Genomic DNA, 26091 nt, shown 5'->3' with positions numbered 1-26091 from the left:
GATTAAAAGTTGGCAGAAGAATATCAACTTGAGATTTTATAGCTAAATTAATTTGTAGTGGGACTATGAGAACATTATGATCCCATTTTGAATTTGGTATTTGATAATTTTTTAAGTTGATAGAAAAACATTATCTTGATTTTTTTAGTTAATTTTTACTAATTAAGTTCACACAACATGCATATGTATATGCTTTACCAGCAAAAGTCATCGGAAATATTGCTATAGAAATTGCAAAAACAAAGGGTTAAATTCACAAAATGGTTTTCTAATTTAAATATTAAAATTTTTTTTGTATTTTTTCATAATTTAAAATTTATTAAATTTATTTTACTTCTAATCTTTTTAATATGTGTTAGTTATTTATTTTATGGATAATTAATTTATTATCATTGTATATTTATATTTTTATATAACTTATCAATTTTAGTTATGAAGATGCCATAGTGTAATTTTATTTATAAAAATTTATTTTTCATGTGGAAAATGGTTGAAAAACAAAACTTTTATTGTAAAGGAAAACATTGGAAAATAACTTAAAATTATTTTTTAAAATTTAATTAAATTTATAAAATTAAAAAATTAAATCAGTTCCTATTTAAAAAACTGTCGCATATGAATATAAAAATCCATTTTCTAATTTTTTTAAAAACAAAAATTAGAAAATTTTTCTCCGGTGAAGAACAGATTAGTGTTAAGTATGTGTTTATTGAATGTGAAATTTAGAGGGGTGGGGGAAGCAGGCCAAGGAAAAAGTTCCTTAGCCAATTATTTTGATACATGAAAATGTTAAAAAAAAGTTAAGAAAGGAGTATTTTATTAAATAAAAAATGGACGCCTTACTTAAAAAACATTAATAAATATCTTATTTATGCAACACTATATTTTACGTTTGTAAAGAAAAATTTAAATATCATATAATTATAAAACTAAATTTAAATAAATAAAAATTAGATAAAACCCAATACTAAATGAACTCTAAACAGAAAAGGCCATGCTCCTTAAGAGATGATATTTCCATGACACGTGAAAGACAGTTCCCACTTTAACGTACTTCTGTGTCTATATCAAGATTATGTGGATCCTCCTTCACTTGGCTCTTTCCTACCCAAATCTGTTTTAAAATCCTTTTCTCCACTCAAAAATTAAAAAAAAAAAAAAAAAAAAATCTTTTACACTAACATTCTTCAACATTACAAAGCAGTAAGGCCAGCAATGCCCATCTCAGTCTCGCTAAACTCCGTTGGAGTATAGACAACTCCCAAAATCCTCTCCCCTTTACTCTTCTTTGAACCAATCAAGCAAAGATATGAAGACATCCTGTTTGAATACGACAACCTTTTAAAGGCTTTGTGATAATCGACATACGCAACTAAATTTGTTTGGATTTGTGAAAAATAAATAATAATACATACAATGAACTAACAGCCTCGTAGCTGAAAGAAACACATCTCAGCTTAATCTTTAACGAACAAATAAAGTATTGGACGAGGAGTAAGGGCACCTTCAAAAGTGGAATTATAAGAGATAGAAGGAGCAGGAAGGTGATGAGATTCCTAGTTGTAGGGTAGGGTGCCTTATAAGCACGCTCCCTGTGTTAAGTTGAAGCTAAAACTAACAGATAGTGGGTGTCATTTGGCATATTAGCAAGGATCCAGCAACAATGGCCACACATGTATTCAATATCTCTACAACTCTTTTTGCAATCCATGCCACTTCCATCCAACTAGTCAAGGACAAATCATGAGTGCTTTTGCCACTCTTGTTGAAGAGCCGTTTAGTGGGTTCACTTTCTCTTCTTCCTATGGAACGATTCAATCAATCCAAAAAAGAAAAAAATGAAAAATGAAAAATGAAAAAATGAACATCAGTATCAAAAGTTATTCCCTGTTGTAACCCTTGTCCTGCCTCTACATCCTTATTTTTACTTTCTTTTATTGCACTTCACAAAGCTGAAAAGAGAATGTTTAAAGCTATAAATAATAAAAACGTCCCACCAAATGAGGCACATCTTCTCCAAAGCTATAGCAGCTCTTGCAGACAAGCATCACCTATCTTTTTATTCCGCTTTATAAACCCTTCCAAAAACTACCTTCCATTCTTATTTTGTATTTTCTTTTCCTACCCTTTTATCCTTGAGAAGTCCTTTGGCCTTTTCTCAAATACACCATCCCAGACTTCTTAAGGTTAGCCACACAACCATGTCTTCTTGGACTTAGCAACTCAGCTGCCGATTCCACTGTTCCTTTTACATCATTCAGAATCTATTAGTGAACGCACCACATATACACGTCTTATATATAGCAACGCAGAAATCCAAGGCCTTACCAAAGAGAACTCCCAGTGCTCTCCTTTAAGAGATTACCAGTTAGCCATCAATGGGTACGCAAAACTGTGATCCAACCATCATGCCTTCCTCCATTGCCCTTCTGCAAGAGAGGTTTAGACAGCTCGAGAGAGCAAAGGAGATGAGGCAGAAGAGGGACCTCCTAAGACTTTTCACTGAAGCAGAACAAGTCAAGTCAGCGAAAGCTTATGAGCCATCCAGGCCCTTTTTACACCCTGAATTAAGCCATTCACCTGGGCAACCACTTCAAGGCTCTCGCTACCTCCAGCCAAACATGGAGAGCAAGCATACAAGTCTCGTAATCAATGAGCCTCCAAACTGGGCAAAACGGTCCAAAAATACTGTCGCACGCATAGCAAATGACTTTGATGTATCAGATGTTGATACATCACTTCATCTGTGAAAAAGTTTTACAATGTTTGTATCTCCTGTATCCTTGTTCCATTCTTTTGTTTCTCAAGTCCTTTTACTGCTTTCATGGAGCTGTTAGAGAGAGAGAGAGAGATAACTACTGTCTACCAGGACTCTCATTGTCATCATGTTCAGCTTTTACATTGGAGGCAGAAAGACCATGCTTTGGTCTAAATTGGAATGAATCCTCATCATAATCAGAACCATCAGAATCTTCACCACTGCTCCATTTCCTCTTCATGTTTCTGGGAACCTAGTGGGTTACTTCTTTGGTCTCCAACATTACATCATCATTGTCTATACGTTCAAATCGAACAGCACCGACTTTTCTGGCATTTCCAGCTAATACCTGCACCATGGACAATTTATCACAAAAACACTGATTATAATGCAGTAAGAGCTAACCAAATAAAGCCTTTGTTAGACCCCATGGTCTGTTATATCCACAAAAGAAATGAGCAACAAGTCAATAAAATAATCTTAGCTGCATTTGGGCCCCAGGAAAATGATTTACTGTTAATATCGTTAAGACATTTCCCATATCCCTAGTTTACGTGGAATTAATGCATGCAACTATATATTGGCTCGACTTCTATTCTATTCAGGATCTAAAAGCAGCCCAAAATTGTTGAGTAGGCAAACAGTTGAATTGCTATCTGTACAAGTTAGTGGAATGTCATGGTATAATGCACTGCAGCTTTCTACTACTAGTTTTATCTAGCAAATTTGCATTGAAATAGTAAGGCAAAATGTCCTTTAGGCAACTATTAATTCCACCCAACTCACTCAAGATCCCATAAATTCTTACATTCTTCCTGACAATAGTATTTTGAAGAATTATTGAAAGACTTATAAAACATGAAGCTTATAACCAGGCTTGTTGAAATTTATGGATAGGCCCAAGTAGGCCAGAAGTTTTGACCTTGGCCCTGTTTCCTAGCCTGCCTATTCGGGCCTGTCTCAAGGGACAAGATGGATATACCTCTTGGAAAAAGCTACAGAAGCAGAATGCTGATTTTCTATTGCCCACTCAGTTCTGCTCCTTGCAGCATCATCTTCAGTAACATATGGTTCACTAGAAAGAAAAAAAAAAAGAATGTGAAGAAATGTGAAGAAATAAGGAAAACGAGTTCAGTGAGCATAAATGAGATGACCTTCAGAAACATCTATTTTCACAAATGCCAGCATGGATCCATGTACCAAAGATGAAGAGGAAATGACAAAGGAGCAAAATATGGAAAAATGATGCATGAACGAAAAAATTCAGATTTATAGAATTGTTTTGATCACAATTGTAAAATGCTATTGCTATTTTAATTTCTTGGAATCAAAAGCTTAGGTTTATAAATGGACAAAAAGTAGCAACTATAATTTCAACCATAAAACTTTTGCATATTGTTCACTGATATAGAAGAATATCCCATATTCACAAATATTCTTCCTCAAAAGTCAGAAAACAGAGATCCCTGAACTAGACAGCCATTATTCAGAAAATAAGAATGGATAGTTTGAAAAAAAGCCCAACTTCCAACTTCCAAGTAAAAAATGTAAATTAATAGAAAGATTCGGGAAGTTTAGGACTCATTAAACTTCTTCCTTTGAAACCAAGTATCTTTAGCATTCCCATTGATAGATAGGTGACAACTCTTCCCACAGGATACAAAACCAGGGTAAGCCATGCCACTGGCCTGACCTAAAGGCATTACAAACAACATTAGCAAGTAGCATTAAAGTTGTCTACGGCACAGGAGAGCTACAGACCTAGCAACCTCTGTGGCATTGTGAACAGCTATACTTTTTGGAGTGATCTCAGTGAGAAGTAATATTGCAACCTAGATTCACGAAAAGAAAGAAATAACTGATTGAAGAAAATTTTTGCAATAAGACAAATATGTCTTTGGGTGTGACAAAGAGCTCAAGAATTCACTAGACACACACCTATAAGCTATTTGACATCTCATTTATTGCGACTCTAAACTAAGGACCTCAAAGGACCTAATCATCATATTTTCGTTCTAGTGTAGCTTATACATTTATAAATAACATTCAGCAAGCATGACACAAAGGCCATAGAAGCCAGACTGCTACATGCTACATAGTGAAGTCCTGTATTCACCTAGAATAAGGTCTTACTTGAAGAATTTTAGAATTCCTTCCCATTCATCTCTAATGTATGACCTCATAAACAAGAAAGAAACTTTATATACAATCAAACAAAGATATTTTTCCAATTTGTCATCATTTTACTGTTTGTGAGAAGAAAGCTGCTGACCAATTAAGTCAGACCTATTTGTGACATTAACCCCATGGCTCAGCTTAGACACCAAGAAGGTCCGTTCACCCTTGGGCATTTCTCCCTAACACAGCATGAATTAACAGATAGAGACATAACAAATACACATAAATGAAATTTTGAACATTCAGTCATTATGCAGTGGCTGCACTAACACCAGCTTCACCAAATTTTGCTGTGGCTGCATCTTGTGACTAATGCAGTTGCCCCAACATTGACCACACTAATTACAGAAATAGAATCTACAATGAGAAATTGTTTTTAAACTTGTAGACATATAATATTTGATGTTGTATTTCATAATAAAGATTACAACCTATTTATATATAAAAAATGATATCTAAACAGGAAAGAAAATCAAGTCTATAATTATACAATCCTTAAGATTAAGCAACTAACCCATCTATCAATATTTACTTCCTATATTAATATATTTACTTCCTATAATTTATATCACTCCCTCTCAAGTTGGAGCATAAATGTTAATCATGTCCAACTTGTTACATATATAATCAACTCGTCCCATACAACTTAACAGACACCGAATTTGTAAACCCGACTTCTTCCAATAATTGACGTACCCACAAAACTTCACAAACGGTTTTTGCCATGACTCGACATTTAGATTCAGCACTAGAACGGAAGACCACATTTTCTTAGCTTGGTAAAACGCCTTACTGTGAATAGAATTTCGAATCCGTGAACAGTACTCGTGACTCGTGAACAGTACCCTATGAACAGTACCGTGAACAGTACTCGTGAACAGTATCCGATGAACAGTACTCATGAACAGTACCCCCGATGAACAGTACTCGTGAACAGTACTTGATGAATAATTCCCGTGAACAATACCTGATGAACAGAGCCCTAAGTCTCCAAGTGTTACCCTTTATGGATAACCAAATGAACATAGACCTAAGTCTCCAAATGTTACCATTTATGAGTAACCCAAATGAATAGAGCCCTAAGTCTCCAAATGTTACCCTTTATGAGTAACCCAAAATGAACAAAGCCCTAAGTCTCTAAATGTTACTCTTTGTGAATAACCCAAATGAACAGAGCCCTAAGTCTCAAGATGTTACTCTTTATGAGTAACCCAAATGAACAGATCCAAATGTTACTCTTTATGAGTAACCCAAATGAACAGAGCGCTACGTACGTCTCCAAATGTTATCCTTTATGAGTAACCCAAATGAACAGAACTCTAAATCTCCAAATGTTACCCTTTATGAGTAACCCAAATGAACAGAGCCCTAAGTCTCCAAATGTTACTCTTTTATGGGTAACCCAAATAAACAGAGCCCTAAGTCTCCAAAAGTTACTCCAAAAGTTACTCTTTATGGGTAACCCAAATGAATAGTATCAAAAAGACGCCTTCACCCAACACCCAAACGGCAAACGAACCACAAATCTGACAAGGGAGCTGCAAGGCGACTTTGGCATCCTCTCTAAGTGAACGGTGAGAGACAAATATTATCCTAGATGGATAACACAAAAGCACAGGAGTCCTGAGTCTCCAAAAATTTAAAACTTGACGAGAGAGAAAATAAATCTCTACAAACCTGGCTTTGATACCATGTAGAAATATAATATTTGATATTGTATTTCATAATAAAGATTACAACCTATTTATATATAAAAAATGATATCTAAACAGGAAAGAAAATCAAGTCTATAATTATACAATCCTTAAGATTAAGCAACTAACCCATCTATCAATATTTACTTCCTATATTAATATATTTACTTCCTATAATTTATAACAAAACTCAAGCAGAAAACTTGGAATCAATTACATTATCAAATATCAATGGTTAGAAGGGGAAAGTATGCTGTGCCGATGAGAATTGTTGTCAGAAACCGAGTATATCTCTAGGATGCATTATGAACACACCATCATCAGACTCTTTTTCAGCTAGCTCACGGACCTGAGGCTGAGAGATTAATGTTGGGTGGACAATTAAATTCAAAGAACAATCATCACAGAGATGAAAAGAGGTAACATATGCAAACATCAGAATCCAGCTGAATTTACCAGACATAATACTATATGGAAAACAGTATGCTGAAAAGACGGGTATTGCAGCTTAAATCTCAATAACCGTTTCTGTATTTATTTTATAAAATTATGCTACAAAAAAATGTTTTAAATGATGTCAACTCAATTTCTCTGTGTTAGATGAATTGTCATATTCTGTTCAGCACATTCATTAAATTTCAGTCAAAGTGTGACATTGGGCACGAGAACATCCCACACTTGTGGGCCGTGGGGAGGGTTAATGTACATAGCCTTAAGCCCCATTGCAGATAGATTGTGTCTGTGGCTCGGACCTATGAGCTCCCGATCACAAATGGAGTAACTTTACACCAAATCCACCCTCTCTTGAAATGTCAAAGTCAAGATTAAAATTAATACTTCAACTTGCAATACAAGTTATAAACCTTGATCCTTTCCTCAACATAAGTTCTTCAAATACACCAAGTCAAACTAGATATCATGCTCGAATAAGTTTATTGCAAAGTGTTAAGTTCACCAACTATCTCACACAGTCGCACTGATAGGCAATTCTCATTCCCCTCCTTTTTCTTCTCTTGTAAATGATAGAAAAACACCATTAGCAATATTGCTGCATTTTATAAATCAAATGTCGCATTAGCTCAATATCACAAGGAGGCACCATGAACTCAATTTCTTCTGATTCTTCAGCTTTTCAGCATCATGAATGTGTTGTAATCTTTTTTTTTTTCATAATTACAAGTGGGGTGTTCATTATACACAAGACCTGTCCAAGTTCATACACAAAAAAACATCCAATAAACCTAAAAATCCATGCAATCTTGAGTTCATCGCCTGTGAAGAGATCCTATACATGGGAACATAACAAGATTCTTACCTTCCACGGCCATAGCGTGGTTATGGAAGTCTCAGCCATAGAAAAAAAATGATAAACCTAGAAGAGCAGCCAATACCAAACCTTGATCCTTGAAAACCATAATAAGGTGAGAAAGCTTAGCGCACGCTTTCCTCGATATAACAATATGCTTTGGCCAACAACACCATAATCAGCATTTATGACACCTTCGGCAGCAAACACCCTTTTGCGCCCAAACACCAAAACCCCACATATCAAATGCAACCACAACGAGGCCGCGTTTGACCAATAATCTTATCATCTCCAAATTCACACCCATTGCCGCATTTTCTTTAATACCCATATCACCAGTAACTTTGCTTCGTAATTTTGAATGTAAGAAATGCTGATTCTAGGAGAAGCTGAAATACAACGTGGTCTAGAACTGTACATATTGGCAAAATTTAATGAGATACGAGATAAAAATTGATAGTTGTTTTGAGAAACCTTGGCTGTTACCTTTGAAAATTGATTGTAATGCAAAAGACGAGAAGATTTTGCTCCACAAACGAACTGGGAGAACCCCGGCATTGAGGACTTGCATGCAATTGCCATCAGTGAAGTAAAATAATTCCAGTGCTATTTTTACACTAAAATTGAAACTACTAAAAAAGTGGCAAAAGAAAACTAGAAGAGTTTTGCTCTAATATTGTCAAATTAAACTTTATTAATTTATTACCAATATTTTATGTAAATATTAAATTATTAAAGGAGTACAAAATTTAAAATGGGAAAATTAAAAAGGATAAATAAAATATTTTATATTTCCAAAAACCTTATGATTTTGTTTTTGATTGATGTTAGAGGTGAATCAAATGTGATTTTTCGATCATAATCAGGGTTTTGGATAATCTTAATAAAAAGAAGACTGTCGAACAAATTTGTATGGAATCTTGAAGGTGACGCTTTGTTCTACTATTTGATGTGGGTTGAGTATCAAAATCAAACACTCCTGGCGAAAGCGATGCTCAAACTCAAAATCATCTATAATGGAGTACAGATTGATGCTGGGTTTGTAGAATTAAGAATATATATATATATATATATATATATATATATATATATATATATATATATTATATGCTTGTTTTTAAAAAAAAAAAATTAAAGTAATAAATAATTATTAATATGTCCTCTGTACATTAAATCAAATTAATTAGGATAAACTGTTATTTTAATATTATAAAATTAAAAGAATCTATTTATACAATAAAATATAGATGTGATATTTTAATATTATAAAAAAAATTTAGAATTGAATGTTAATTATTTTCATATTTATTTTTATTATTTTAATTGTAATAAACAATTTTAATATTAAAATTTTTTTTTGGGCCATTGAAACTAAGTTGCATTAAAAAAACCCTAAAAACCCCAAAAAACTACAGATACAAGACAAAATTCAGAAATTATAGACCAGCTCAGCATATAGTACACAAATCAACTCAGAAAAAAGCCACCTGACAAACCAAGCAAATCGGTTAACCCGGTACACCAACCCAAAGTGAACAGTGCAATCCACATTTGGATGCTATCGCGTCCAACATGCAAAACTAAACCAAACCCCAACTGACCGTACTGCCACAGAGGCATCCTTCGATGACCCTGAGATCTGCCGACGATTACCGGGAGAGCTCACACCGATGACCAAATTGGAAAAGACACCAGAAAAACAAACCAATAATATACAGAAAAAGGCGACATACATCATAAGCCCATTAAAGGAAATCAAACATGCTTCTAAAACAGCCAATCAACAAGAGAAGAACCAACTTCACAACCCAGAAACAGCGAGCAGACTAACGACAGCACCATCTGTGTACAATAACGCAATTCACAGATCAGAGATCAACCCATAACAATTTCAGTCTAATATAGTCTGAAGGAATACAAACACGAGGATTATCACTGATCTCTGACCATATTCCGATAAATGCCTCGCAGCCAAAGCCCAAAAGACAGACCCTCACAACAACTCAAAACAACAAAAAAAGATGTTCAAAAGCAAAGCGCTGCACTTACCTACGATTCTCAAAACACAAATAGGAGCTGCCACTATCAAAAGGCAGCGGAGCCCTCTGTACACCGACAACCAAACCTTTTCTTCAACCCTTCTACTGTCGCTCTTCGCTCTTTTTTTTTTCCTCTCAGTTAAGAACTATATTTAATATTTTATTATTAAAATTTTTTAAAATAGTATTTAGTATTTTAATCATAAATAAAAAGATTGAAGTAAATTAAAAAAAAAAAATTAATTTGAAACAAAATTAAATATCACCTAAAACATCAGAGGAAAAGAAAGAAGAAGAGATTTCTTATGTATAGTATAGGTGCTTATGGTCCACTTGGAAATAATCAGTAGTCAATTGGTTTCAACTTTGATGAATTGTGTGGTTCTGGAAGAGACCGGAGAGTTGTCCTAAACAAAAGACAACTTCTTTCATTTTCCACCACAAAATATAACTGGTATGCGGTGGTTACTCCATAACCGTTAAATTATAATAAATAAAAGAATCAAATAATAGTAATAATAAAAAAAATAGTGTGTACTGTGGTCTTTAACTTAAAATAACGCCAAGTGTTGATTCACAATTTTATTAAACTAGTCATTTCACCGTATGATGCAAGAATATTAAAATTTTTTATATTATTATTATATAATATTATTTTATAAAATAGCATTACTTTTTATATAAATTTATTTTATTTATTAAAATAAAATATTTTTTAAAAAATTTTAAATTTAAAATAATAATCAAACATAAATTTATATAGATAAAATTCAATTGTAATAAAAAATTAAGAATTTTAGTATTATTATTAATATATAATAATAAATTATATTTAAATTTAATAGTGGTAGATGGCAGTTGTGGTAGTGGTAATGAAAAATAATATGTTTTATCATAAATATTTTTTAAATATTAATTTATTGAGTAATAAAATTAATTAGGTAAATATTATTTTATAATAATATAAATAGTTTCATAATAATTATATTATAAATATATTTCACTATTAATAAAAAATATATAATTATGTCTCTAAAATATTAAGATAATTCATTTTCAAACTTTAATTTAATTAAGAAGAAAAATTTAGTTATCCATAGTCTTGAATTTAGTTAAGAAGAAAAATGTAGCTATCAATAGTTGTGTAATCATGGATTCCATGCCAAATGTTAAAAATAAAAAAAAATTAAAAATAGGAGTCATTTGCTAAAAATAAAAAAATATTTAAAAATATGAATTATTTATAAATGAAAGAGAGAGTTATATGAAAAAATATATTGAAATAGAGATTGTATTAATAAATTTTATATAAAATATATAATAAATATTATATTTGTGTAGGAAAAGAAGAGATTAAAATTATTATAATCATTAATATAATAAGTTATAATAATTTAAATTTAATAATTTAGTTATTTAATATTTATATTAAAATCACAATTTTACTTTTCTTAGGCCTCCATCACACATCTCTCTATCAAAAAAACAATCTGGAGAAATTGATTTTCAGGATTGAAAGGAAAATTTAGTTTGACTTTTCAATCTTTTGTCCATAATATTCAATATTTAGTTTAGATTGTATAGGTATTTTCTAATAAATTTTTCTTTCAGATGTAATCCTTCTTTCTTTCTTACCAGAATAACCTGTATTTGTTTAGTCCCGTGGGTTAATGAATTTATAAGGGAAAAAAATTTAATTATTTTAAAATATTGTCTTTCTTTTAATTTCATTGTATCCAAATAAAAGAATGAAAAATAAGCAAAATATCCCAGTAAATTTCAGATCTGAAATGCAATTACTGGGACTGTGCCTTTTGCAAAATCAGATTTAAAAAAAAATATATTTCTTATATCTAGTTTGTGGAAAATTTTTTTCCAAATCAGGATGAATAAATATTTTATCACATGTTATAAGTGTGGTAGACTCTGCCGCATTTATAAAGTATGATAATAGAGAAAAATAAAATTTTTTTAAGATAAAAAATTTTACTGCGTAGTACTGCACGTGTAAAGTATGATAAAATTTTCTAATTAATTTTCCTCTTTCTACAATGAGTTAATTTCAATTGCGTAGTATTATCGTAGTTGTACGGTAATACTATAATTTATTTTTAAATATATATTATATTATATTATATTATATTATATTATTTATTTTTATATTAAATATATATATAATTATAAAAATTATATTAATATTAATTATTTTAATATAATTAAAATTTATTATTATAATGATCATATATAAATTTATTTTAATAATTAAAATTATATATAAATATAACATTATAATTAATATTAATTAAAAATTATAAAAAATTATATATAAATAATTAAAAATTATAGAATGTAAAAATATATATATATATATATATATAATATAAAAAATAATGCTAATGATATTTCAAATGTATTTTCGTGCCGGTGAACGTCCTATATTTTATGTCAACATCGAGAGTCACTGCTTGTACCCTCACATTTAATAATAGTATAATTAATATTAAAATCAGAGTTATCAAGCTCGAATCTTGTGTTGTAGTATAATATGATGATAAATAGATATCATTTTATATAATTATGATATTATATTTATATATAATTTTAATTATTAAAATAAATTATATATAATTATTATAATATTAAATTTTAATTATATTAAAATAATTAATATTAATATAATTTTTATAATTATATATATATTTAATATAAAAATAAATAAATTAATATAATATAATATATATTTAAAAAATAAAGTATAGTGTTACCTCACTTTATAAGTGCGGTAATAGAATAGAAATTGAAATTCACTCATTTCCATTTGCGAAAAAAAGGAAATCAATTAGAAAATTTTACCCCACTTATATTGTCGGTAGAATTTTTTATTTTTCTTATTATCAGACTACTTATGTGCGGTAGAGTTATCGCACTTAAATTGCGATAAAACATTTATTAATCCTGATGGGGCAAAATTTTTTCTAAGAGTTTAAGAAATATATATTTTTTTAAACCTGATTTTGCAAAAAGTCCTCTATAATTAAAGAACATATATAATTAAAGGTTCAATTTTTCTGGCTCATCTCTTCTGCACTTGATTCTCACATGGAGCTTCAATTCCCTTCTCTGATCCTCTTCTTCACCTCCCTCCTTTTCTTGTACACGGTCCTCAAATTATTAGGTGCTTTCTCGTCCGCAAAGCTACCGCCGGGACCGAGGAGACTTCCCATCATCGGAAACCTCCACCAGCTCAAAGGAGCACCCCATCGCTCCCTAAAAGAACTGGCTGCCAAGCATGGACCCATAATGCACCTCCGGCTTGGCGAGCTCAGAACCATAGTACTTTCTTCACCGGAGTGCGCAAAAGAAATCCTGACAACCCATGATGTAATCTTTGCCCAGAGACCCAAGACAATGGCTTCTCAGATCCTGTCTTACAATTTCTTGGACATTGGTTTTGCACCATATGGCCCCTATTGGAGGCAGTTGAGGAGAATCTGCAAGTTGGAGCTTTTAAGTCAAAGCCGAGTCGACTCATTCCGATCCATCAGGGAGGAGGAGGTGAGTAATCTCGTCAAAGAAATATCTTCATGCCGAGGATCGCCAATCGATCTTAGCAAGAAACTGTTCGAAATGACTTCTGGGATAGCCATGAGTGCAGCTTTTGGGAAACACTGCAAACACAAAGAAGAATACATTTCCGCTGCTTACAGGATCATAAAGCAGAACACAGGTTTTACTCTTGTCAATTTATTCCCTTCTTTCAAAATTCTTGGATGGATTTCAGGAGCCAGGCCCAAGCTTGAGAAGATGCATGGAGAGAAAGATAAGATAGTTCAGAAAATCCTTGATGAGCACAAAGAGAAGAGGGAGAAAAGGATGAAAGATGGTGAACAAGTAGAAGCAGAGGATGATGAGGAGGATCAAATTGATGTTCTTTTGAAGCTCCGAGAGCAAGGGGACCTTGAATTTCCCTTGACTGATGATACCATCAAAGCTATTCTCTGGGTTAGTACTATATCAGTAATTTTCTACTGATATAAACAAACCGTTGCATATTTATTTATTTGTTTACTTAATCTTGTTACAGGACTTGGTCACTGCGGGGTCTGAGACATCGTCTGCAACTATGGAATGGGCAATGTCTGAAATGCTGAGATTTCCAGAAACAATGAAAGAGGCACAAGCTGAGGTACGTCGTGTTTATGGTGAAAAGGGAAGTGTAGATGAATCAAATCTTCATGAATTACAATACTTAAAAGCAGTAGTGAAGGAAACCCTGAGGCTGCATCCTCCATCTCCTCTGCTAACGCCAAGGGAGTCCAGTGAGGCATGCCAAATTCATGGTTATGACATACCTGCCAAATCTAGAGTTACAATCAACGCATGGGCAATCGAAAGAGATCCAAAGTACTGGCCTGAACCTGAGAAATTTAGCCCAGAGAGATTCCTGAACAGTTGTATAGATTACAAGGGAATGGATTTTGAGTATATCCCATTTGGTGCTGGAAGGAGAATGTGTCCTGGAATATATTTTGCTCAAGCTAACATTGAGTTGCTACTTGCAAAATTGTTGTTCCATTTTGATTGGGAACTACCTGAGGGAATGAGGAAAGAAGATATAGACATGAGTGAATCGTTTGGTTTAGCTCTTAGTAGAAAAGTAGGTTTGGTTGTAATTCCCATTCCTTGGGCGAACAATTGAGGCCATGGACAAGAATATCTTAGCATTCTCCCCTGCTCTGTAGAATGTCAATAGATAAAAAAAAGTATGTGAGCAGTCTTGTGATGAAATAAGCTCTTGGCTATGGGGTGTTTTTCCTAGCTCTGTCAAGTTTAGCTATTGTTGTTGGTTATTCTTCCTTATTTTTCTAAATAATAATAATAATATCATTATAAAGGAAAATTATTCATATAAAATAAAACAAAATAAATTTTATAAATAAAAAATAAAGAAAAAGAAAAATAGATGTGGGATCGTGGAACAGAACAGACATCTCACATCGAAAAGCTTGTAAAGGAAGAAAAAATTATTGGTGCAATCATGGTACCATATATAATTAATTAATTATTTATTTATACCATATAAGTAATTAATATTAATCATGATATCATGGTTGCACCCAATAATTCTCTCCCCTTCTAGAGAGCCCAGGCCTCTTCCTCCCTCGTTACATGTGCATATCTTTTGGCATTTTGTGATGTCTTTGATAAAAATTGATGTTTCTCTAAATCATTTACTCATTTCATCTCATGATTTTTATTTATTTAAATTAAAAAATTATAGTTGTTTTAATTAAATAATATTTTTTAAACTTTTTAAAATATATTATGTTTAATATAAAATGGCTGCATTAAATTTTATTGAATAAAATTATTATTAATAATATATGATTTGAATAAATATTAAAATTTTTATTTAAAAAAATAATTAATTAATAATAAAAATAAACAATTAGTAATAAAAAATTATCACAATAAAAAATATATAATTATAATAATCAATTTATATGTTAACTACACTATTTATTTCCTTCCTAATAAGTGTCCTTTTGATAATTTTTTTTTCAATTTTAAATATCTATTTATGAAATTAAGTTATTTTTATAGAAATAGTTCAAAACATACTCTTATTCATATTAGTTAATATAATTAATAAATTGTGTGGTTTTAAACATTTCATGAAGGAAATTTTAATAAAATATTAGTTTTATTAATTATTAGCTTTAATTCTAGTGAAGTTGGCAAAATGGATATTTATTAATGAATGTAAGGAGTATAATGTAAAAAAATGAAAATATTTTAAGATAACTAAAATAAAATAATAGGTTAAAAATTATGAAAGGAATAGAAGAATTTCTAATTTCATTATCAGGAAGTCTCTTCAAATGTATAACAAGTTTTCTAAATTATCAAAAAATCGATGTGGGATATTTAAAAAAAAAAACAAAAAAATTGAAGTGGGATAGACAAAAATGTCGGAGCATGAGAGAGAGAAAGAGAGAGAGAGAGAGGGAAAAAGAAGGACAAGAGGCAGAAAATTTGAGAGAGAAGATAAAACAGGTTAGCCATTGCTTTAATGATCCTTTCAGGATCTTTGCAGCTTATTGCTCCATCATTTTGCTTCATGTTTTGTTTTTTTTTGTTATCATTTTCAATCGTAATAGTTAATATGCTATATACAGTATCATCAAATTGATTTTGAATGAAGTAAATTGCAAAGTTGCCCTCTAATTTTCTTATTTTTCCCTTACCCTCCAATGCATTTTTGCCTTTTCACTTGGGTTTTCTTCTCTTAGCTCTTGTATATATATATTTGCGTGTATATATTTGTATATTGTCCATAAGTTTACCACCAATCTCCAACAATCATTGCCCCAATGGAGTTTCCATTTTCTATCATTTCTGCCAATTGTGCTTTCCTTCTCTTTCTCTTCATGCTAACTGATAATCGCTGGATTTCTTCACCCCGGTCTAAAGGCCAAGCCCATGAAAACAGTCCATGATCCGAAGGCTTCAATATTCCCCTCGAGAGCCAGGTCCAGCCCGCTCAGTCACAAGGCCGGACTCCGCCTAGACTCCTCAATCAAGCCGGCCCAAACCTCTCGGCCCAGTAATCAGGCCCTCACCAGGCTCAACTTCAGCCCTACCATTTAACCCAGCCCGGAAAGGGGAAAATGACCAAGATGCCCCACTGGTAGGTCCTTCCGCATGCGTATCAGAGGAGAATTAATGGCCGTTACGCATGGAGCAGACGCTTGACACATCCGTACATACGGAGCTAGGCGGCAGAAGACAGCTAGCATTGTGGCAGAGAGACAGATATATATATCACGGTAAAGGCCACGCAGAGGGGGCTCTCTTCTTCTTCCTTCTCCTTCCTGGACACCATTTTTATTCTTTCTGTAACCCTTGCCTAAATATACTACTCTGAGCCATAAAATCTGACTTGAGCGTCGGAGGGCCTCCGCCGGGGCACACCCGGTAGGCCCCTGACCATTCTTTCTTATCTTACAGGTCCTTTCACCAGGAAGAACATGGAGAGATCCATCAGGGAGCCCAGCAAGAAGGGACCCAGAAGAAAACCAGATCTATCATGGACCAGGAAGAGGAAAATATTTATCAAATGGCGCCGTCTGTGGGAATCGAAAGAGATTTTACTATCTCTAAAGTTTTCAGATCTACCCATTGAGATCCACATAAGGTACGAAAGTTTGAGCAGATAACCCAGCTGAAAAGAAAGGTTCATTGTGCTAAAGAATATTTTGATGGTCTTCCAGATAATTTATTTTAATATTTATTAGATTTTATTACGGCTGATTTTTTCTTTGAAGTCTGGTGAATATTTTCTGTAAAAGAAAAAAAAAAAGGGGTGAGGAATATATGTATTTGTTGGAATTCTGAGGTCTGTTGTATATAAAAAAGAAAAGAAAAGAAAAGAGAAAGAGAAGAAGGAGGCGAGAGAAAGAGAAGAGGAGTCCATAAAAAAAAAAAAAAAAAAGCAGGTCGAATGGTGGGAATAGCAAGACAGAAAGGAACTCGGCAAATCCGACGACCACAGTGTAAGATGACTCGTTGAGGTCGGATTCGTGCGCGAGCTTGGATGTGATCGAGGTCGGATCCGTGTTTGAAGCGTTACCTTTCTTCCTGGGTTTTGGCTTCTGGAACCAGTGTTCTGCAGAAAAATATTTCTGGGTTGGTTGGTCGGAATAGCAAGACAGAAGGAATTCGGCAAATCCGACAACGACAGTGATAGATTGCTTGTTGAGGTCGAACCCGTGCTCGAGCTTAGATGTGATCGAGGACGGAGTCGTGTCTGAGATCGGCCTCGCCTTTCGGGTCGGATAAAAATGATTGTCCCGTCCAGTTGTCGCTCTCTGTTTCTGGTTCGCCTAATGCTAGAGGTCGGAGAACTCGGCAAATCCGACAACGACAGCGATAGATTGCTCGTTGAGGTCGAACCCGTGCTCGAGCTTAGATGTGATCGAGGACGGAGTCGTGTCTGAGATCAGCCTCGCCTTTCGGGTCGGATAAAAATGATTGTCCCGTCCAGTTGCCGCTCTCTGTTTTTGGTTCGCCTAATGCTGGAGGTCGGAGAACTCGGCAAATCCGACGACCATAGTGATAGATTGCTCGTTGAGGTCGGATCCGTGCTCGATCTTAGATTTGCGATCCCGGTCGGAACTCGGTGTGTCGTCTAATGTGAAGACGAGGTCGGTGGGGTTACGAGGTCGACAATCCTTCAACCTCTCATTGAACAGACCTATGTTAGCACCAGAACGCTTGATCGAAGCATCGGAGAATCTGTATGGTCAAGTCCTTAGGTTGGACACTCAAGAGCTAGACAGGTTCCGGGAAATCTTACGTCGGGACTTTGGTCGTGGCGGAAGTGGGATCAGAGTCGTAGAGATGCGTTCCCGTTGCAATATTTTGGCCCTTGTGAGCAGTGGGTCCGACCCTCAGTATCCTCCTAACAAGGTTACGATCTGAGACGATGACTTCCAGCGTCAGACCTCACTTAGGACAAGTTGTACTCTTCTCTGAAAGGAGCTCAAGAAATCCAGCAATTACAGTATTATTATAAGATGGGGTCGGACCCGAGCTCGAAATTAGATTTGTGTTCGAGGTCGGAGCAGGCTTGAGCTCGGACTCGCGTTTCAGATCGGAGGCAATGATGTTGTTGATGTTGGCCAGCGTGAAGACAAGTGCAATTTTCGAACTTGAATTTAGCGGAGCACGATGGCCTGACTGAGCAGGTCGGCCAAGTCGATAACATGGAATTCCTCAAATCCAAGATCAATTTGTTCATGGGTTGGAGTTCGTTGCTCTCAAGAAACAGCTTCGCTGGGCGGAGCATCGAAGGAACGCTTGATTAGAGCATCGAGGGATCTGCATGGTCAAGCCCGCAGGTCGGACAATCAAGAGCTCGATAGATTGGTTAGATTACCAGGTCGGCAAGCCTTCAACCTCTGATTAAATAGGCCAGCTCTAGCGTTGGGCGCTTAATCGGATGACGGAGGCCTGTGGCTGTATAGTGGGGGTTTCTTCTTTGTTGGTGGCCTGTGTGTTGCGTCCTCTGTACCAACTGCAGGAGGGTGTCCAGGCTTGTGTGGTGGCGTCACTCCCTTGCGTTTTTATGGCTTGTCTTTATCAGGGAATGCCTTCTCTTGATGATCACCAACTCCTGTTGATCCATCAACTGAACTGGGTGACCACTTATTTGGGGGTCCATGGTGTTTGTCTGTTGGGTCAACTGAGGCGTTTCCCTCTGCAGGAGGAGGCTTGTTAATTGGTGGCTTGCGAGTTGGTGGCGGGTTAATTGGTGGCTTGCGAGTTGGTGGCGGGTTAATTGGTGGCTGACATTAGCTGGTTCTTACAAATGGCATAGAAGTAAAGTTACAGAGGAATGCCCTTAGTGGGATAAAGGCTCTGTTTCCACACCTTGTGGGACACGATGATTTGGAATTTGATAATGTACATTGGAATGGATCTGACACGGCATTCGAGGACACCCAAAAGTCCCATAGATCAAGGCATAGGACGCATAAATCAATGGGTCATCTCACAAGACTATGAGCGGGTCCCTCTCTTGTGACTCGCAGTATAAAGGCTCTGTTTCCACACCTTGTGGGACCGTGAAAGTTGACCTCAGCGAATTAGAGATGGCTGCCTTGTGGAAATATTGGAGACACTTCAATCTTATGGATGCTATCCCCAACCCATCTAAAGAGCAACTAGTAGATGTTGTTCAGAGGCATTTTAGGTCCCAGCAAATGGACGAGCTGCAGGTGATTGTGGGATTTGTTCAGGCTGCAAAGAGACTGAAGACCATCTGCAAGTGAAGACATGATTATCAGTCACAATGTTTGAGATGTACTGAATCTCAAATATTAACAGATACTGGTACCCATATTTACTCAGGAGAGAGAGCAAGCAAGAGCAAACAGCAGAATATTATTACCTAACTACCATATATATATTGGGGACGAAAAAAGGGAATCACAGTCAGAGAAACGGAGGGGAAACGAGCATACGTCGTAACACTTTGCTATTGTTTTGTGCTTCTGAGGGGTTGAATCCGGAGGCGCAATACCTCCCAAATCTTAAGAATGCCCTCCATGATGAACTTGGTCTTTTGAATAGCTGGAAATCCACTGATTAGGCATCATGTGAGTAGATCGGTGCGAACCGCACTTCCAATTATGAACCCGCACTCACTCGGCCCTCGAGAACCTGCACTCATCTGAAATGCTGCTCGCCACATTTTTGACAATCAGGCCGATTGATGATTGAAATAAGGTACACGTTACTTGACACGCGTCATTAACATAATTACTGTTGGAGAAATTTATAAGCCCTTAATTGCTTATTTTAAATACTCATGATATATATATATGCTCCAGTTACCCAAATCACACTTCGCTGTGTATATTTATTATTTTGCTTCAGAATTTCAAGAATGCTTTTAGTTATTGACAATTATTTTCAATTAAACATCATAAAAAACAAGTGACCTCATAGATTATTAGAAGGCATGCATCATATGAAAATAGTAAGACTAAATTTAATCAAAATATACCTCTGTGAGTTTAGATACCCTGATAATTGCCTATATTTTATAGATTGAAAAATTCTGGAGAAGTTTACACGTGCAAATATTACTTATTGAACTCTCTAAAGTGCATGAGCTAATATTGTTAGTTACAGTTAATACTTGCATTCGTCCATCTGAAATATGAAACCAAGTGTCATATGCGACATATTATTTATTGGTGAACATTATTGAATTAACAATGAGCATCCTCGTTATATACGCTCTGGGCAAGCTTTTATTTTGCAGAATAAGCCTGAATCTTGCCCAAGACCTCAATTAGGCACAAAACCAGTTGAGATGACGAAGCGACAGTAAGGCCAATGAGCCCGAATCTTGTGCAAAACCTCAAGGAGGTACAAAAAAACAGCCGGCGGGGCCCCGAGGTCACCCCGGAACGGCCGGTGAGGATCTTAAAAGACCTCTCGGAGCATGAAGACCGGGATCCCCTAGAACTCCAGAGAAAATAAAATAAAAAACAGCCGGCGGGCCCCGAGGTCACCCCGGAACGGCCGGTGAGGATCTTAAAAGACCTCCCGGAGCATGAAGACCGGGATCCCCTAGAACTCCCGGGAAAACAAAACAAAAAACAGCCGGCGGGGCCCCGAGGTCACCCCGGAACGGCCGGTGAGGATCTTAAAAGACCTCCCGGAGCATGAAGACCGGGATCCCCTAGAACTCCCGGGAAAACAAAACAAAAAACAGCCGGCGGGCCCCGAGGTCACCCTGAAACGGCCGGTGAGGATCTTAAAAGACCTCCCGGAGCATGAAGACCGGGATCCCCTAGAACTCCCGGGAAAACAAAACAAAAAACAGCCGGCGGGCCCCGAGGTCACCCCGGAACGGCCGATGAGGATCTTAAAAGACCTCCCGGAGCATGAAGACCGGGATCCCCTAGAACTCCTGGGAAAACAAAACAAAAAACAGCCGGCAGGGCCCCGAGGTCACCCCGGAACGGCCGGTGAGGATCTTAAAAGACCTCCCGGAGCATGAAGACCGGGATACCCTAGAACTCCCGGGAAAACAAACAAGACAGGGATCCCCTAAGAACTCCCGGGAAAACAAAGAAGACCGGGATCCCCTAGAACTCCCGGGAAAACAAAGAAGACTGGGATCCCCTAAAACTCCCAGAAAAACAAAACAAAAACGATTGATGAAGGTCTTAAAAGACCTCCCGGAGCACGAAGACCGGGATCCCCTAGAACTCCCGGAAAAACAAAGAAGACCGGAATCCCCTAGAACTCCCGGGAAAACAAAATAAAAACAGCCGGCGAAGATCTCCAAGATCTCCCGGAGCAACAAAGACCAGGATCCCCAAGATCCCCTGGCAAAAGAAGAACTCCCTGAGAAGACCTCAATGAGGTCCAGGCAAAAGAAGACCTCACTGAGGTCCTGGCAAAAGAAGACCTCACTGAGGTCCTGGAAAAAGAAGGCCTCACTGAGGTCCTGGCATGAGAAGACCTCACTAAGAGGCTGAAGACCTCAATGAGGCAGAAGACCTCATCGAGGCAGAAGACCTCAAAGAGGCAGAAGACCTCACTGAGGCAGAAGACCTCACTGAGAGGTAGAAGACCTCAATGAGGCAGAAGACCTCAATGAGGCAGAAGACCTCACTGAGGCAGAAGACCTCACTGGGAGGTAGAAGACCTCATTGAGAGGTAGAAGACCTCACTGAGGTAGAAGACCGGCGAAGATCTCAAAGATCTCCCGGAGCAAAAATGGCCGGGATCCCCAAGATCGTCCGGTGCCGCAAGCAAAAACAACTCGTAAGAACAATAGTTCCGATCTCACATAAAAGATTGGGGCACGGGACCATAAATGAAAAGCTAAACTCCGACCTCCCAAAGGACCTCGAGTCATCAGGTAGAGAGACTTTGATCTCACACAACAGCCAAAAGTACCAAAGCACCATGCCGATCTCAAGAAAACGAGCGCAGTACTGGTAAACCCAATAGGCAGACCGAGTTAAGGCAAGGCGATTCCTAAGCAAACTGCATACCAAAATACAAAGCCAAACAGAGAATCAGGGGCAATTATAAGAGGCACCGACCTCGAAAATTGACCACTCACACCAAACCAACTCAGCTGACCTAGAGAAAGGTCCAGGCAACAAAGAGCCTGCAAAACGCTCAAGAGAAGACAGCCCATAAATACTCAGGGGCAAAAAACATACACGAGAGTCCAACGCTCAGACAAAAATAATAAAAAGGCAAGAAAGGGATACTTTCGACAAGAGCAGTTCTCAGACCACACGGTCATAAATAGAGTTTAAAGATTTATCCCCTCACCAGTCATGGAATAACTGCTGAGGAGATAAAGGGGCAATTGATGATCGCTGGATTTCTTCACCCCGGTCTAAAGGCCAAGCCCATGAAAACAGTCCATGATCCGAAGGCTACAATATTCCCCTCGAGAGCCAGGTCCAACCCGCTCAGTCACAGGGCCGGACTCCGCCTAGACTCCTCAATCAAGCCGGCCCAAACCTCTCGGCCCAGTAATCAGGCCCTCACCAGGCTCAACTTCAGCCCTACCATTTAACCCAGCCCGGAAAGGGGAAAATGACCAAGATGCCCCACTGGTAGGTCCTTCCGCATGCGTATCAGAGGAGAATTAATGGCCGTTACGCATGGAGCAGGCGCCTGACACATCCGTACATACGGAGCTAGGCGGCAGAAGACAGCTAGCATTGTGGCAGAGAGACAGATATATATATCACGGTAAAGGCCACGCAGAGGGGGCTCTCTTCTTCTTCTTTCTCCTTCCTGGACACCATTTTTATTCTTTCTGTAACCCTTGCCTAAATATACTACTCTGAGCCATAAAATCTGACTTGAGCGTCGGAGGGCCTCCGCCGGGGCACACCCGGTAGGCCCCTGACCATTCTTTCTTATCTTACAGGTCCTTTCACCAGGAAGAATATGGAGAGATCCACCAGGGAGCCCAGCAAGAAGGGACCCAGAAGAAACCAGATCTATCATGGACCAGGAAGAGGAAAATATTTATCACTAACTATACTAGTGAAAGCAAAAGCCAACAAGAACTCAACCCGTAAGCTCCCCCCGGGGCCTTGGAAATTACCTTTTATCAGAAACGTTCACAATCTTCTGGGTTCCCTCCCCCATCACAAGCTTGCAGATTTGGCTAGGAAACATGGATCCCTGATGCACCTGCAACTAGGTGAAGTTTCCACTATTGTTGTTTCCTCTGCAGAAGTTGCTGAAGAGGTCTTGAAAACCCATGATATTATCTTCGCTCAAAGGCCTCTCCTTATTGCTTTCTCCATCTTATTTTATGATTGTGTCGATGTTGCGTTTTCTCCCTACGGTACCTATTGGAGACAACTTCGAAAAATTTGCACAGTGGAACTTCCAATCCTTCCGGTCCATCAGGGAAGAGGAGGTTTCTAATCTCATCAAGGCAATTTCACTGACAGGCAACTCTCCTATCAATCTTTCTGAGAAACTTTTCCTCCTCACGCTTAGCATAATATCGCGAGCTGCAGTCGGGAAAAAGTGCAGAGATCAGGAAGAATTCATTGCAACCATTCAACAATCTTTAAGTCTGTCCTCAGGTTTTGCTATTGCTGAAATGTACCCTTCAATCAAAGGGCTTGAACGGATGAGTGGATTAAGGCCAAAACTTGAGAAGCTACATCGACAAATTGATAGGATAATTGAGAATATCGTTCAGGAGCACAAAAGCGAGGCCACAGCCTCTCAAGTGAACGGTGGTGAAGTAGAAGAAGATCTTATTCATGTTCTTTTAAAGCTTCAAGAACAAGGAAATCTTGAAGTTCCTCTCCCTGATGCAGGTCTTAAAGCAATTATCCTGGTCAGTAATTTTTCTTTCTTTTTCCCAAATGTCAACATTAATAAGCATATACTTGATACTAAAGTGTCGAATGTATAGCAGGATGTATTTAGTGCTGGGAGTGAGACATCATCAGCAACAATGGAGTGGGCAATGTCAGAACTGTTGAAGAATCCAAAGCTGATGGAGGAGGCACAGGCTGAAGTAAGACGAGTATTTAATCAGAAAGGAACTGTAGATGAAACAGGAATACATGAGCTGAAATTTTTGAAATCTGTAATCAAAGAGACCTTGAGGCTACACCCTCCTGGATCTCTTATTCCAAGAGAATGTCGCATGAGTTGTGAGATTAATGGATATAATATACCTGCCAAGACGAAAGTTCTCATTAACGCATGGGCAATTGGTCGAGATCCAAAATATTGGGTTCAAGCCGAGAGGTTCTGTCCAGAGAGATTTCTTAACAGTTCAATTGATTACAAAGGGATGGATTTTGAGTATCTCCCTTTCGGTTCAGGAAGGAGGATGTGTCCTGGAATATCAATGGCTCTTGCCAATGTTGAGTTGCCACTTGCACAATTGTTATACCACTTTGATTGGAAACTTCCCAGTGGATTGAAGCCTGAAGATCTTGACATGACCGAGGTTAGTGGCTTGGCAATACGCAAGAAAGAAAACTTGTATTTAATCCCAATACCTATCATCCTTCCTATGTTGAATGATGTCGGAGGGAAGTTATGGCTTGTATGAACTAGAAATTTAATAAACTGCGCAAGTTTAGTTACTGTTGTCTGTTTATTTTTCATTAATTTTCTAAATAATAATAATAATAATAAAGTAAAAGGAAATAAGATGCCATGCAGGTGGGTTTCGAGTTTCAACTCGTGAAATTAAGATGTAAAATATATAAAGCTTTGGATTAAAAAAGCTTGTTTTCTACTTGGAGATAACTTAGATAAATCCATGATAAATTGATTGGCTAGCAGTAGGGGAGAGCATAAATAGGTTTGAATCGAAAAATCGAGCTGAACCGATCAATTTCGATTTCATGGTTTGATTAATCAGAATATTCAGTTCGGTTCGGTTAGCATTTTTTAACTTATTTAATTTTTAGTTCGGTTCGGTTTAAACGTATTAAATAACCGATAAATCGAATAACCGATTTTATACATATTTTTATTATGTGAAATACTGATTTTATATGTATTTTTAAATTTTATATGGATTTTTATGAATTTTTTAAATATTATCATTATGTATTCAGACAAAATATTTATTGATAAATGTAATACTCGGCTAGACTCCGGTATCGGAATTCCTACCTTTCGGCGGAATCTCCGTTGGAATCCGGAATTCTCGGATGTCGGAGCCTTCTAGAATGATAAAATAAAAGTTTTCTAAAATGTTTCTATATGTTTTTATAGTTTTAATGAAGAAAGAAATTGAGTTTTGAAAAGAAAAGAGCTTGAGGGAAAAACCCAGGTTCGGCCGCCGAACCTAATGTTCGGCCGCCGAACATGGGGCGGATGAGGAGGCACTTTTGGCCCCGGAAGGTGGTCTAGCCAGCCACCTATAAAGGGCTCCTTGTCCGAAAATGGGCGAGTTTTCTCTCTCCATTTCCGGGCAAAGTGAGTCTCTGCTACCCCTTGTCGATCTTGTGCTTTTCTTTCAAGTCTCTCATGATTTTCATGAGTTTCTATCTTGTTTTTGAAGATTTTAAG

At 36.7% G+C, this 26091-nt stretch overlaps 1 protein-coding gene, 2 long non-coding RNA genes and 1 pseudogene across 4 annotated transcripts; 2 read left to right on the top strand and 2 right to left on the bottom strand.

Annotated features, from left to right (window-relative positions):
- Positions 1-1888: 1888 nt before the first annotated feature.
- On the bottom strand, positions 1889-8520 carry LOC110602240. 2 transcript variants are annotated; one of them, XR_006348688.1, is made up of 4 exons: positions 8423-8520; positions 6848-6985; positions 3741-3833; positions 1889-3107 (listed from the first exon to the last, which is right to left on the bottom strand). It is a non-coding gene; the product is annotated as an uncharacterized LOC110602240 (long non-coding RNA). The 2 variants fall into 2 exon arrangements; XR_006348687.1 differs by lacking the exon at positions 8423-8520 and having other exon boundaries at positions 6848-8361.
- Positions 8521-9352: 832 nt separating this feature from the next.
- Positions 9353-10354, bottom strand: LOC110602406. Its single transcript, XR_002485969.2, has 2 exons — positions 9986-10354; positions 9353-9778 (listed from the first exon to the last, which is right to left on the bottom strand). It is a non-coding gene; the product is annotated as an uncharacterized LOC110602406 (long non-coding RNA).
- Positions 10355-12948: 2594 nt separating this feature from the next.
- On the top strand, positions 12949-14803 carry LOC110601138 (cytochrome P450 71D10). The gene is made up of 2 exons (XM_021738170.2): positions 12949-13977; positions 14060-14803. The coding sequence occupies exons 1-2, from the start codon at positions 13075-13077 to the stop codon at positions 14672-14674; spliced, it is 1518 nt and encodes a 505-aa protein (XP_021593862.1). The 5' UTR covers positions 12949-13074; the 3' UTR covers positions 14675-14803.
- A 1438-nt stretch (positions 14804-16241) lies between these two features.
- On the top strand, positions 16242-25154 carry LOC110600838 (annotated as a pseudogene).
- The last annotated feature ends 937 nt before the right edge of the window (positions 25155-26091 follow it).

This window comes from Manihot esculenta, chromosome 15 (assembly GCF_001659605.2).
Source record: "Manihot esculenta cultivar AM560-2 chromosome 15, M.esculenta_v8, whole genome shotgun sequence".
Classification (NCBI taxonomy): domain Eukaryota; kingdom Viridiplantae; phylum Streptophyta; class Magnoliopsida; order Malpighiales; family Euphorbiaceae; genus Manihot; species Manihot esculenta.
The sequence above is the reverse complement of the archived record's forward strand: the minus strand, read 5'-3'. Positions and strand labels throughout refer to the sequence as shown.

Excerpts from the sequence above, each read along its gene's own strand:
- LOC110601138 (XM_021738170.2), top strand. The coding sequence starts at position 13,075 with ATGGAGCTTCAATTCCCTTCTCTGATCCTCTTCTTCACCTCCCTCCTT. Across the intron at positions 13,978-14,059 it reads CCATCAAAGCTATTCTCTGG|GACTTGGTCACTGCGGGGTC; the intron begins GTTAGTACTATA and ends ATCTTGTTACAG.